This window comes from Coregonus lavaretus, assembly GCF_964263955.1.
Source record: "Coregonus lavaretus genome assembly, contig: HAP1_SCAFFOLD_1760, whole genome shotgun sequence".
Taxonomy (NCBI): Eukaryota; Metazoa; Chordata; class Actinopteri; order Salmoniformes; family Salmonidae; genus Coregonus; species Coregonus lavaretus.
Genome location: NW_028166760.1, coordinates 7,548 through 21,721, shown reverse-complemented (window position 1 = coordinate 21,721; position 14,174 = coordinate 7,548). Strand labels below are relative to the sequence as shown.

General features: G+C 44.4%; 2 protein-coding genes across 2 annotated transcripts; one reads left to right on the top strand and one right to left on the bottom strand.

Annotated features, from left to right (window-relative positions):
• On the top strand, positions 1 to 10,935 carry LOC311114343 (gap junction gamma-1 protein-like). The gene is made up of 5 exons (XM_084189607.1): positions 1 to 323; positions 6,453 to 6,734; positions 8,204 to 8,435; positions 8,633 to 9,334; positions 9,624 to 10,935. Exons 2-5 carry the CDS (start codon positions 6,495 to 6,497, stop codon positions 9,635 to 9,637), a joined length of 1,188 nt encoding a protein of 395 aa, XP_084045733.1. The 5' UTR covers positions 1 to 323; positions 6,453 to 6,494; the 3' UTR covers positions 9,638 to 10,935.
• A 349-nt stretch (positions 10,936 to 11,284) lies between these two features.
• LOC311114341 (inhibin alpha chain-like) lies at positions 11,285 to 12,570 on the bottom strand (the record flags this gene model as incomplete). The annotated part of the gene is made up of 2 exons (XM_084189605.1): positions 11,285 to 12,030; positions 12,255 to 12,570. The coding sequence occupies 2 exons, from the start codon at positions 12,568 to 12,570 to the stop codon at positions 11,285 to 11,287; spliced, it is 1,062 nt and encodes a 353-aa protein (XP_084045731.1).
• Between the last annotated feature and the right edge of the window lie 1,604 nt (positions 12,571 to 14,174).

Below are 14,174 nucleotides of genomic sequence, written 5' to 3'. Positions count from 1 at the left end.
ATACTTAATTACAGTATAGAGCAAACAGTAGCTAGTCAGCTAGTATAGCTCACGTTTCAAATAAGGGCCTCCTAAACTGGGCAGGATTACGTGGAGGGGGAAAAGGATTTCGGGACTTCTCTTTTGTCCTCGTTGAATGTGTTTGGGACCCCGACATGGATGCAGGGGTCACATGGTACCACAAAGCGCCGAATGGGTTAAAAAAGAGGGGGTGTAGTTTATGAGAGAGCAGTGGAGGAGAAAGAACAAGTTGTGGATAATTTGGAGAGGCTACGTGGGGGAATCAAGGTTGAAGACAAGAAGGACAGCTTTGAGCGTTAAAGGTGAGTTTTTGCGAGGAGACCCATAATCCTTTGAGAAGTTTTTACCAGGTTCACAAACGCTTAATGTGACTTTGCTCGCAGTTTAATTTACTAGTGTCAATGTATTCCTTCCACAAATTGTTGCCTATCAATCCTTGTTCAAAGTTTTAGGATCAGTTTTTGTAATCTCCTACCATCGTTGTGTGAGCGCAGTCAGCAAAGCTACAATTGTGTGATCTTTAGCTTTTCTTTGGCAATTTGACACAAGGCACTTAGGTTTGCTACTTTTGTATTCATTTAATAAAAAAATCCGAATTTACAATTAAATGGTTGTTCGGAATTAAGTTGTTTCTAATCTTGTTTGCAGAATGAATCAACTGTTACCGGCCAATGTTTGATGGATTTTTCCATCTGAACTTTACCAAACGCCTTCCATCCATGATTTGTCAAACTTTGTGTATAGGCCTTCATTATCTTGATAATCTTAAAATCGGCAGTTTTTATCAATCAAAATATTAACTCTTCATTAAGCACTTTATTTTAACACACGTGTGTATCTAATTTAGTCGCTAATAAAACGCTTGATGGTGAGCGAACAAGCCTAATCTAAATTCTCTGGCTCATTGGCCTTTTACACAGTTCATTTCATGCACAAAGTCACAGTTCTATGAGTGACCTAGTGAAGTCCAATGATTGGCGTTTGTAGGTTTATTGGTTGCCATGCAGGCAGTGGTTTCATGCATGTACCCTCGGCCTATGCCACGGACCATCTCTGTTTTTGGTTAGAGGCAAAGGAATGTTAACTCGCTGCTCCTTGACCGGATACATTCACTACCATGCCTTCTGCACTGCTCAACTCCCATCCCCCCGTCTTTACTTCACTGACCAAACTCCTTTTGCTTGTTCAGTAGCCTAGGTTGAGGTTTGGTCCAGATGAGAAAACGGGCTATTGTTCCCTCTGTCTTGGTCAGCTGGTCATTGAGAATTTGAGAAGTGTTTAGTAGGCTTATTTGCCCTCACTCTCTCAACTGTGTTTGTGTGTTAACCTTTCACAGATTACCTACATGTTAGCCTATCAGGTGGCCATCTTTACTGGTCCAGTTAGTCTAGTGTTCGCTCGCTGTTTGGTTTGACTTTTAAATGCCAGGCCTGGGTTGTCACTGAAAGGGGATTTGATTATCTGTCCCGGGTTGCCTTGGTGGAAGAAGTTTGCATCGGGTGAAAAGTGATTGCATTAGTTTTGGAACCGGTTGCCTCCTGGGCGTGAGCCAGGTGCCCCGCTCTGGCCACTGAAAACAAAAGTGATAGGTTCAACACGGAGTAATTAGTAGGATTCTGTTTCCACATGCAAAAGTGATTGCTTTTGATAAAAATGCTTTATCTGCCTTCCCAATGACAATTACACTGAACAAAAATATAAATGCAACATGTAAACAGGTTGGTTTCATGAGCTGAAATAAAAGATACCAGGCATTTTCCATTAGCACAAAAAGCTAATTTCTTTCAAATGTTCTACACAAATCTGTTTACATCCCTGTTAGTTAGCATTTCTTCTTTGCCAAGATAGTCCATCCACCTGACAGGTGTGGTATATCAAGAAGCTGATTAAACAGCATGATCATTACACAGGTGCACCTTGTGCTGGGGACAAAAGGCCACTCTAGAATGTGCAGTTTTGTCACACAACACAATGCCATAGATGTCTCAAGTTTTGAGGGAGTGTGCAATTGGCATGCTGACTGGAGGAATGTCCACCAGAGCTGTTGCCAGAATTGAATGTTCATTTCTCTACCATAGGCCACCTCCAACATCGTTTTAGAGAATTTGGCCCATTCCTTAATTTTTTGAAGGTATCTGAAATCCATAGATTAGGGACTAATGAATTTATTTCAATTGATAGATTTCCTTATATGAACCTTAACTCTGTTAAATCTTTGAAATTGTTGCCTTTATATTTTTGTTCAGTGTAGTTAAAAAAATTAGAACATATGTTATGTTTCTGAATGATGCACCATTCTGCCTTATTGACAACATGCCTAAACGGTGCAGATTACGGTTTGATTTGAGTACGGCGCTCCTCCCTCACCCCTTTTGTCTGTTCACGTCACATGCCATAGACCAGTGCACCATGGTTCAGCTTAATGGAACTCTCACTGACTCGCCCACCTGTCTACACCTCTCTCCACTAGAAATCCTAGATGGCCTTTTCACTGTATAGGCTGCCTGTGTTTCTTTGGCCTGTTTTTATATTCTTATATTCTATTGTGTTAGAGGAACTAAACTGGACGCATGGCTTTTGCTGGCATGAGCAGTGTAGAATGCCTGTTAGGTGTAGGCTAGGCCTCAATTGACCAAAGATGAAATGGTATGCATTGGGAAGGTGGCACCAACTGCTTTTCAAAGCCAGAAGGAAATTGAGAAGAAAGCTGGCTGACCCATTTTCATGCACAATGCTTATTAGGCTGCTAGGACAGTGCTTTTTTGTTTTGAAGAGTGGTTTGATTTACATTAACAATTATGTAACATTGGATATTTTACTGACCTGAGACATTTTAGACATTGGCTAGATAATACCTGTCATCTTCAATGGGCGTTGTGTTCTCAAAGTACACTATGAAATGGAGAAGAGGATCCAATATCAAAGGGATTTACTGAAGAAACTGGCTGTAAACTAGGACACGCAGGGCCCATGTTCAGTGTCTCAGAGTAGGAGTGCTGATCTAGAATCAGCTTTGCCTTTTTAAATATGCAGGGTCAATTGCATATCTACTAACAGGAGATTACTTGCACCCGTTGTGTGCTATGAATATAGGGCCAAACTTGCTTGCAACCAAAAACCCAGAAGAATAAACCAGCCGATCACTTGATCTCATGTTACCGTGTCAAGAGTCGGATACCAGACAGCTTTGTCTAGGTTCTCCTCGCCTGCCCCCAATTATCTAAAATACTTATTGATTTATATTTCCTACAAAACATTTAATATTTAATGTTAACATAATTAGAATATAATAACTTGAAACTACAATTAAATTAAACAGATTATATATAAACTCAATCACGATTGGCTTGATTTTAGTTACATTTTAGATGTGGATAAGGGATATTTTCTCCTCTTGATAAGTATTTACCATACTGTATTAAGACAAATTGTTAATGATTACATGATATGGAAAAAGTAATAAAACAAACCTTTTCCAGTCAAAATGTGTAGGGTTAATTGCCACAGGAAATGTGGACATTTTTTGTTTCAGTTGTATGGAATGATTGTCAAATAGGCCTAGTTAAATCTGCTCACTGCACCCACTCTTTTTTCAAAGGTTGAGTTGAGAGGACCTGGCAATTCCATGGGTGGCAAATGGTAGAGGTATGCCCTCAGGTACTGGCACTAGATGAAGACTTGGTCACCTCACCCACATGTATTCTGGGATATTAGAGACCAGTGATGACTAGTGTGGGAAAGACGGGCAAGTTTTGTTTCTTGGATCAAGAAAGTAATCAAGGTAACTGGTGATCATTGATGAGTAATGATGACTGTTGCTATTAGATGAACACTCCTAGACAGGTTCATTACATTTACATTTTAGTCATTTAGCAGACGCTCTTATCCAGAGCGACTTACAGTTAGTGAATACATATATATATTTTTTTATACTGGCCCCCCGTGGGAATCGAACCCACAACCCTGGCGTTGCAAACGCCATGCTCTATCAACTGAGCTACATCCCCTGCCGGCCATTCCCTACCCTGGACGACGCTGGGCCAATTGTGCGCCGCCCATGAGTCTCCCGGTCGCGGCCGGCTGCGACAGAGCCTGGATTCGAACCAGGATCTCTAGTGGCACAGTTAGCACTGCGATGCGGCGCCTTAGACCACTGCGCCACTCAGAAGCCTTCATCATGTCAAATACAGTGCGCTCCAAAAGTATTGGGACAGTGGCACATATTTGTTGTTTTGGTTCTACTCCAGCACTTTGGATTTGAAATGTGCATGATGTCTAACTTTCTCACTCATCATTATTCACCATTAATTCAGGGTTATCCGTAATCATGGTAGCATCCACATTAAAGAAGCGTTTTTAGAAACGTATTATAATTTACAATAAGTGACTTAAAAATGGCACAATACACTATTTACCATTTCTATTCGGCACAAAATAATCTGAAACGCAACCAAAACAAACAGCAAATGCATCCAACACATTTCTAGAGTCACAATCTTGATGTAGTCGTGTGTGTGTGTGTGTGTATATAGGGCCAAATACTTAACTTTTAGTGCTTTAATACATGTAAGTGCATTTGTCCCAATACTTTTGGTCCCTTTAAATGGGGGGGGGGGAACTATGTACAAAACATTCTGTCATTTCTAAATGGTTCACCCGATAATACCCTAAAATTAAAGCTGACATCTGCACTTTAACCTCATAGTCATTGTATCATTTCAAATCCAAAGTGCTGGAGTACAGAGCCAAAACAACAAAACAATCTGCGGTCCCCATACTTCTGGAGCGCTCACTGTATGAACACAGTATACCATTGCAATGCCTGTATACACTTTGCTGCAGTAGCTTCTATCTTGACCTACCTCCTCATCTATCATAATTCAGTGGCCTGGTAAATACTTTGACTCTACGGGGCGACCCCCCCCCCCCCCCCCTCCCCTCCCGTCATTTTCACCCCCTTTCCTCCTCCTGCTAAGCTTTCCCATCTGGTCTTCCTTGCTTCTCTGACCCACACCAACCTCTCTCCCCCCAGTGTGAAGTCCCAGCTTGCTGTGACTTGCCGATGCCAGTCTGTAGAGGTGGTAGTGAGGAGGCTGGGGTTTGGAATGACAGGGCGCTGTAAGAATATAGGTGTGAACCACAATCCACTATGGTACCATATGATACAGTATGGACTGACCTGTGTTAGGTTATTTTTCAACTGTCATGAATGTAGTTTTGTTGGGCCGGTCCACCATGGTTCACTAGCAGTTCAGTCTATACAGAGACCTTATTGTAACAGTTTTTTTTTTTTATTGCGCTTCCAAATGAACAACCTCCTTTTTACATCAGAGCAAAAAGCATATTGTGAAACCAGAAACCACACTTGCTAAATCCTTCACAAGGAAAACATATTGCCGTAGAACTGAAGCCTGGGTGTGAGACATGTTCATCTCGTTGGTACTACTATCACAGAAATCCCACTAGGTGGTAACATTCCACCTAGCACCTGCTTTTCTGGTTCCTATAATGATATTTAACCTGGGAGTGTGGCCGTCAACATCCAACCATCCCTGTTCCCACCTTATGCACCTGTGGCTCATCATAGATTAACCTTGTGGATGGAGTGGTGCCCCCTGTTGATCAAATCAAGTATTTCTCAAGAGTGTTATTTTTCTAGAGCAGGGTTGGGGTCAATGAGGCCATTTTAATTCAGTCGTGTCAGAAAGGTAATTAAAATTCCCTTTCAGGAATAAGAAGTAGCCATACCGTTTCAGTTAATTGTTTTTTCAATTCATGTTAAGGTGTCCATAAGAACCGGTTTTGCAACTTTTGATTTTAAATACATATATACATGTTATGTTTTGAGGTTTAACTGAAGAGCCATGCTTGGTTGAATCGTGGTAGAGAATCATATTTCCAGCAGTATTACAGTAATGACTTGTAAATAATTTGACTGCGTTAAAGTTTGGACCTCCCCTGTAGTTCACACAGTAACTAAAAGATTAGAAGCTTAACACTAAGCTCTGATTTATTCTATTAGCACTTTGAAGTATGGATGGCTTGGTTTTATTTCTGTACCTCTCCCAGGGTGACACATACACACGTGTGTATCGCATGGTTGTTTTCTCTGATCTACAGTCTAGTGTGTAGAATGGATCCTTACAGGAGGCAGCCAGTTCTCTCTGCTGACTTCTTAGTAATTACCCCCGGTCTTGTCTTGACTGGCATTTGTTTTACCTTGATGAATGGTGTTGACCTGATGTGTGTTTTAAGAAGCTTCCCCTTTTGCTCCTAACACTCCTCCAACCCTACCTCCCTAACTGACATGATGATCATGGTCTCCTTTCGGTCTTTGAAAATGACCTCCTCTGAAGATGAGCCAGGAGCACCAAAAATGGCTTTTTCAGGTAAATGCCACACTGAAAATAACATCACCTCTCCCCCCCCAGAGCTGAGAGGGCTCCTGGCCAGGTGTCTGCTGAGGCCTCACCATGAGCTGGAGCTTCCTGACGCGTCTCCTGGATGAGATCTCCAACCACAGCACGTTCGTGGGGAAGATCTGGCTGACTGTGCTCATCATCTTCCGCATCGTGCTGACGGCCGTGGGGGGTGAGACTATCTACTACGATGAACAGGCTAAGTTTGTCTGCAACACGCAGCAGCCTGGGTGTGAGAACGTCTGCTACGACGCGTTCGCTCCGCTCTCTCACGTCCGCTTCTGGATCTTCCAGGTGAGACTTAATGGAAAATCAACAACAAAAAAATGTCCGCAAGCATACAGTACCAGTCAAAAGTTTGGACACCCCTACTCATTCAAGGGTTTTTCTTTTTTTAAAACTATTTCTACATTGTAGCATAATAGTTAAGACATCAAAACTATGAAATAACACACATGGAATCATGTAGTAACCAAAAAAGTGTTAAACAAATCAAAATATATTTGAGATTCTTCAAAGTAGCCACCCTTTGCCTTGATGACAGCTTTGCACACTCTTGGTATTCTAGCTAGCTTCATGAGGTAGTTACCTGGAATGCTTTTCCAACAGTCTTGAAGGAGTTCCCACATATGCTTAGCACTTGTTGGCTGCTTTTCCTTCACTCTGCGGTCCAACTCATCCCAAACCATCTCAATTGGGTTGAGGTCGGGTGATTGTGGAGGCTAGGTCATCTGATGCAGCACTCCATCGCTCTCCTTCTTGGCTGGTAACTCTAATGAACTTATCCTCTGCAGCCAAGGTAACTCTAGGTCTTCCTTTCCTGTGGCGGTCTTCATGAGAGCCAGTTTCATCATAGCGCTTGATGGTCTTTGCGACTGCACTTGAAGAAACTTTCAAAGTTCTTGACATTTTCCAGATTGACTGACCTTCATGCCTTAAAGTGATGATGGACTGTCGTTTCTCTTTGCTTATTTGAGCTGTTCTTGCCTTAATATGTACTTGGTCTTTTACCAAATAGGGCTATCTTCTGAATACCAACCCTACCTTGTCACAACACAACTGATTGGCTCAAACACATTAAGAAGGAAAGAAATTCCACAAATTAACTTTTAACAAGGCACACCTGTTAATAGAAATGGATTCCAAATGACTACCTCATTAAGCTGGTTGAGAGAATGCCAAGAGTGTGCAAAGCTGTCATCAAGGCAAAGGGTGGCAACTTTGAAGAATCTCAAATATAAAAATAAATGTTGATTTGTTTAACAATTTTTTTTGGTTACTACATTTACATTTACATTTTAGTCATTTAGCAGACGCTCTTATCCAGAGCGACTTACAGGAGCAATTAAGGTTAAGTGCCTTGCTCAAGGGCACATCGACAGATTTTTCACCTAGTCGGCTCGGGGATTAGAACCAGCGACCTTTCAGTTACTGGCACAACGCTCTTAACCACTAAGCTACCTGCCGCCCCTACATGATTCCATATGTGTTATTTCAAAGTTTTGATGTCTTCACTATTATTCTACAATGTAGAAAATAGTAAAAATAAAGAAAAACCCTTGAATGAGTAGGTGTGTCCAAACTTTTGACTGGTACTGTATGTAAACGTTCTCAAGTTAGCATGAAGCAACTATAAGGTGTGTAGCCATAACAGATGTGATAAATGGAATGCATAAACTTTTGACACAAACAAACCATTAACTGCATATGCACTCGTGAATTCCCTGTCTAACATCCACTCCTCCCATCTCCTCCTCCTCCAGGTGATCCTGATCACCACCCCTACCATCATGTACTTGGGCTTTGCCATGCACAAGATCGCCCGCATGGAGGATGTTGAGTATCGGCCTCTTCATCGCGCTGGGAAGAAGAGAATGCCCATCGTGAGCCGGGGGGCACAGCGGGACCCCGAGGAGGCGGAGGACAACGGAGAGGAGGACCCCATGATCACTGAGGAGATCGAGGTGGAGAAGGACAAAGAGAAATCCACAGAAGGTAGGGTGAGGAAGGAGAGATTCTCCACACACAAACTGACTCATTTCATACCTCTTTTCATTCACACTGGTTATAAAGTTGTCACCAAGGAAATTACTTTATTTAAAACGTTGTGTGGATCATACTCGTCCCTAGTCTTTTCCTTGCCCTGTGACATGCTGTCAGTCAGTTGATTTGTGTCACTGCCTCCTCTTCAGGCTTGGTGAAGAAGCACGACGGTCGGCGGCGGATCGCGCGCGACGGCCTGATGAAGGTGTACGTGTGTTCGCTGATCTCGCGCATCGCCTTCGAGGTGGCCTTCCTGTTAGGCCAGTACGTCCTCTACGGCTTCGAGGTGGCGCCCTCCTACGTGTGCACGCGCTCTCCCTGCCCGCACACGGTGGACTGCTTCGTCTCGCGGCCCACCGAGAAGACCATCTTCCTCCTGGTCATGTACGTAGTCTCTCTCCTCTGCACCACCCTCACCCTCCTGGAGATTTTCCATCTGGGTTTCGGTGGGGTCCGTGACACCCTCCGCGGGCGCGCCAGACGCCACCCCGCCCCACCTCTCCCCCCAGTGGCCCGGGGGTCCCTCTGCAGTTCCCGCCATGTGCCCACGGCCCCGCCAGGGTACCACGCTGCCCTGGGGAAGAAGGACCCGTCAGGCAAGCTGAAGGCAGAGTTCAGAGAGCCGCTGGCGGGGGACTCTGGGAGGGAGAGCCTGGGGGATGAGGCGTCCAGCAGAGACCTGGAGAGACTGAGGAAGCACCTGAAGATGGCCCAGCAGCACCTGGACCTGGCCTACCATAACGAGGAGGGCCAGGGGTCACGGAGCAGCAGCCCAGAGAACAACACCACGGCCGCTGAGCAGAACAGACTCAACTTCGCTCAGGAGAAACAGGCGGCGGCCAGCGAGAAAGGTAGGGAGGAAGGGGGTGAAATAGTATGACTGCTGAACGGGTCAAACCAATATGACTGAAGGCTTCGAGCTTCATCAGTCCTAGGAAAAAGAGGGACTGAAGAAAAGTATTTTTCAGACATTGTGTTTATTTGAACCTGTTACAGATTCCTTAAGCCATTTTGAATGACTGCCTTACTGTACAGAATGACATTAACCTAGATAGGCCTATAGTACTGTTTGTCTCCATAAAGTAGTGGAGAACCTAGAGATCTTTCTATTTCCTGTCTAACGTGTTGTTGTTCCCTCAGGAGTACATGCCTGAATCCTGCTTAATGCCTGCCTGCTTTCTCTTCCCAACTGGCCCTCCACGGATGGGGAAGCACATGGGAACACAGCCAGACAACTGAGAGCGACTGAAGAGTGTGATTGTGTGAGGGATGGAGTGCCTTGCAATATTACGGGCCAGTGAAATCTTAAATGTAAAGCTGCACAAGCTTCCGTAAAGCTACAGGACAAATCTCCTTTAGCGTCTGACTCGCTCGACTTTAGAGCCTCCAAATACTTTGGTCTCAAGTTTCAGCTTGCCGAAACCCCACACCCTACCTTGGCAGTGCCTGTCGTTGAAGCACAGCCTTCTAGATGTAGTCGACACCCCGTTTCTTTTGCCCAAAGGTGTTTTTGTTTGTCCGTTTTAGTTTGTTTCGCAGTCACTCCGTTCATGTCCATTCCAAAGTGTTCTCCGGTCAGTTTCAGTGTTCTGTCAGGGGAATCTGTCTCATACAGTGTAAGCTTTAATTTACCCCCCTTCGTCTCTATTGACAAAGTTTACTAGTCGGTCCAATTTAAGAGCGAGGCTCAACACGGTCTTAAAAGCATTTACTGCACATGTTGTTAAGCCAGGGCTTGTTGTCGCTGGAAACAGAGTGAACCGCAATGAACACTTGCCTGAGGGATGTATTTCTGCACAGACATTAAGAGGGATGTGTGTACATGTACGTGTGTTGCATACAAGGTGGTGGGAGGTTTTCCAAAAGTGCAGTTCTTCAACGAAACCGTAACTTAATCTTGGACATAAACTGTACAGCTTTTGTCAGAGGTTTATGTGACTAGTTAATAATTGTTTTGACATTCCGTGAGACTCCTCTCATTGTTAAAGCCTTGTATATTAGTAATTCCAACAAATTGGCCAAATGTGATAAATACCTGGGAAATGCTTGAATCCTGTGATGACTAGAAATGTTCTTGCTGTTAAAACACTCATATAATCTGTAGTCCTCTTGTACCTGTCATGCCCCTCCTGTCCTGGTTCCTTTTGTTCATGCTAGCTAGTTGGTGAGTTATTTTTTATGTTTGTGCTGGAATTCTAAGGAGGCAAATGCCCCATGATTTGCCTATCTGTTGTCATAATGTGATGGTACTTTGAAATGGTTGAGTTGAAAACTGGAAACGATTGTGTCATATGCTGTGTTCATTTCATTTTTCCTTTAGTTTTTTATTCGGTACAGAAATAACACTCCAATTATATAATTTTTCAATATTTGGTGGAGCGTTGTTGCAAGTTTTGTAGTTTTTGTAACTGTAGAGTTTCATAGAAATACATGAATAAATATATTTGAACAGAATGATTTTGCAATGTCTTTATTTGGAATGATTACTTCACTGTTGACCTCTGTCTATACTTCACTTCTTCTAAAATGCCTTAATCTGAGTCTGCATTGCCCTCTTGTGGCAAGAAGGAAGAACACACTGCACATTCATTTCAATGTATTGTGTAGCTGTATCAATAACAAACTTTATTTTGCTCTAGTCTTGGCGCATGACAAACGTAGGCCTATCAGTTATAAGTCTAGCCTAGGTGTCGAGTTCTCCAAAGACACTTCTATAAAAAGGTCAAAGTTGCCCTGGCCTAGACCACCAGCATAACAATGAATCTTACTTGGAAAAACTGAGCCCATCTGAGGTTTTAGGCCTAGATACAGGTGCACTCCTCTGGTATGATGTTGGGCAGGGTCTCGTATTTAAAGGAGTACCCCCCGTCAGACGTAGTGGTGAACCGTAGTGACTTCATGGTCCCGGGGACCGGAGCGCAGCACTGTTTGATCCCCAGCATAGCAGTGGTGCGGTCCAAAGCCGAACAGGTCCCATGACAGTAGTAGAAGTTGAGAAACTTTGGGTGAACGATCCAGTTGTCCCAGCCCAGCTCCTGGAACGAGATGTTGATCTCCTCCCGCTGACAGTCGCTGTACTCTGGCTTCTCCTGCGATGGCCTCATCAGGAGGTCGATGGCCGACGGGGACCAGGGGATGGTGGCGGCTGCTCGCCGTGGGGTGCGGTCTGGGCTGTGATGTCGGGCATGCAGGTGGAGGAATGGCATTTTGTCGGATTCGTTCGCGTGGTATTCGCAGGCGGGGCAGCGCACCTGGAGCGCAAAGGGGCCTTGGGTCAGGGCGGTGAGGAGGTGGCGCTCGAGGCGGTAGGTGGTCCAGCCATCAGCGGTGGTCTTGGCCGGAGACTCTGCCACCTGGAGGAGCTGTTGGTCTGACGTGAGGATGTAGAGAGGGGTGGTGTTCCTGCTGGCTCCCTCGCCGGCGTAGAACCAGAAATTGGCCGCGGTGATGGCGGACTCTTGGTTGTCTAGGGAGGATTGGAAGTAGTAGGTGAAGTGTCTGGTGGCTCTCTCCTCTGATGGAGAGTCTGAGCTATGACAGGTAGAGTCTGGGAAAAACAAAGCAGACAGTGGAAATAAGGTCAGGTCAATAGATAGGGAAATGGGTGAAACAAATAACCTACACTTGTCATTTGTTGAGGTCTGGAAAAACATCTGACAAACTTCACTTTTGGAGTGAGCTAGTGAAGAGAGATTGACTAAAGAGAAGGGAAAAGGAACATGGCGTCAGAGTGTGAGAAAAGGAGAAAGAATGATAGACCCTCTTACTCACCAGAGCTGGGGAAGAGGATGACTTGCTCTTGGCTCTCCTGGTGATGCCTCCTGTGGTCCTGGGCCCAGGCTGCCCTCCCTACCCTGGTGGATCTCCGGTGACCTCGCACCGCCTCTGTTCTCTCTCTGCCCCCGTCAGGGGCCTGGAGGCTGGACTCAGGGGGCTGCTCCATCCCTAACCCATCCAGGAGGCGCTGTTTCAACCAGTCCAGCACCACCTCACGAGGCAGCTCGTCCCCCTGGCAGGCCTGGGTCCGGGTCTGGCTCCACAGGAGCAGCAGGACACATGAGAGGACAGTAGAAGGACCACTCCACATGGTTCAGATCTATTCAGTCTATAGAGGAGGGTCGTGAAGCATGTAGATCAAGGTGGGAAAATGCTTTGAGTTTGAGTAATCCAAGTAGGTAAATTGACCAAACGGGTCAATTGATTGTGCCAAAAAATTATAGTAGGTGAAGTAGTGTAGATCCTTCTCTGTCCTGAGCCGGTTAACAGAGCAAATGAAGTCAATGAAGTCCTGTATTACATGGAGGTTCCGTCTCTGCCAACGCTGAGCACTGTGGGTCTTTCCTTTGTTTTCTCATGGACTAATATTGGCCCCCTCCCTCCTACCCAGGCCTATCTAGACATTGGAGAAAAAGGGAGTGTGAGAGAGCCCTATGTTATTGTCATGCAGTCATAGTCCAGAGGAAAGACGGCAGAGTATGACCTTGTGGGTGATTTGAAGTTGCAATGTATTTGATCGCAGTCTGCGTTCCACGGTGAGGGCTACTTTGTTATTGTACTGTACTAGATTTGTCTGTTTTGTTAAGTGGACTGAAGCAACACTTTGAAACCCTTTCTGAGGTATTTTTCCTTAGTGTCAAGGTTTTCTTTAATACGCATAGTGTGTGTATTTAATGTAGGAGGTGTGATGAGATTTCAGCAGCGGAGTAGTATTAGACAAAACACCAGGGCCTGATAAGACAGGATTGAAAGAGGTGCTGTCTGAAATGGAATGGCTTACATGCTCTATAAGTGCAGAAAATGTGGTTGTCTCACCTAGCTATCTTAAGACGAATGCACTGTAAGTCACTCTGGATAGGAGCGTCTGCTGAATGACTCAAATGTAAACAGATATTGGGGTCAGTTGTTATTGAAAATGAACCACAGTTTGAACGAATGTGTTATAAATGTTTATATCAACTACTCATAAACCCGTTGCAACCCCCTTAGAGGATACTAAGTGTTACGAATAGATCACAACACTAATCACACGTGAACTCACAGTGTTGCTATAGTCCTTTCATAAAGCTCGTCTGTAAAAGAGACCTTGGTCTCAGTATGACTCCCTGATAAAATAAAGGTTCAATATTATTTATTTTTCATCATAATGAACCTAACAGATGTGGATGTCCCTCATCATAGCACCTGCTTTCCCACCAAACAATAAATGTGTGCGTTAATCTGTCTTTGAAAAAAATAACAATTATGCTTTCTTTATCCGACTCCGGCCTTGAGGCTCTGCCTGCCTGCGTCTGGGCAATAGAATACAGTTTCAGAGAGAAGGTCAAATACTACAGCTTGTCTCAGTGGGGCATAAATAAACCAGACCAAGTTGTCCATGACTCTAATGCCTCATAACGTGCGTGTTTGTCGATATCTTGTGAGGTGTAACTAGGCACTCTGAGACCGTATTGCCGTGATTCCTGAAGGTTCATGTTTTATAGTTGCTACCCAACTCAAACCTTTCATGTTGTCACGTGAGCCACCAAATAACTAAATCTACATTCCACCACAACCCATTCCTGACCTGTGACCTAAAACGAACTAGATACGACCATCATTTGGAAAACACATTGTTTCAACTATGTTGACAATATAAGTAGGTTATATTTATGTCGCAAGATCAGTAGGCTACGATAACCTCGGAAGCACACA

Excerpts from the sequence above, each read along its gene's own strand:
- LOC311114343 (XM_084189607.1), top strand. The coding sequence starts at position 6,495 with ATGAGCTGGAGCTTCCTGACGCGTCTCCTGGATGAGATCTCCAACCAC. Across the intron at positions 6,735-8,203 it reads TCCGCTTCTGGATCTTCCAG|GTGATCCTGATCACCACCCC; the intron begins GTGAGACTTAAT and ends CTCCTCCTCCAG. Across the intron at positions 8,436-8,632 it reads CAAAGAGAAATCCACAGAAG|GCTTGGTGAAGAAGCACGAC; the intron begins GTAGGGTGAGGA and ends CCTCCTCTTCAG.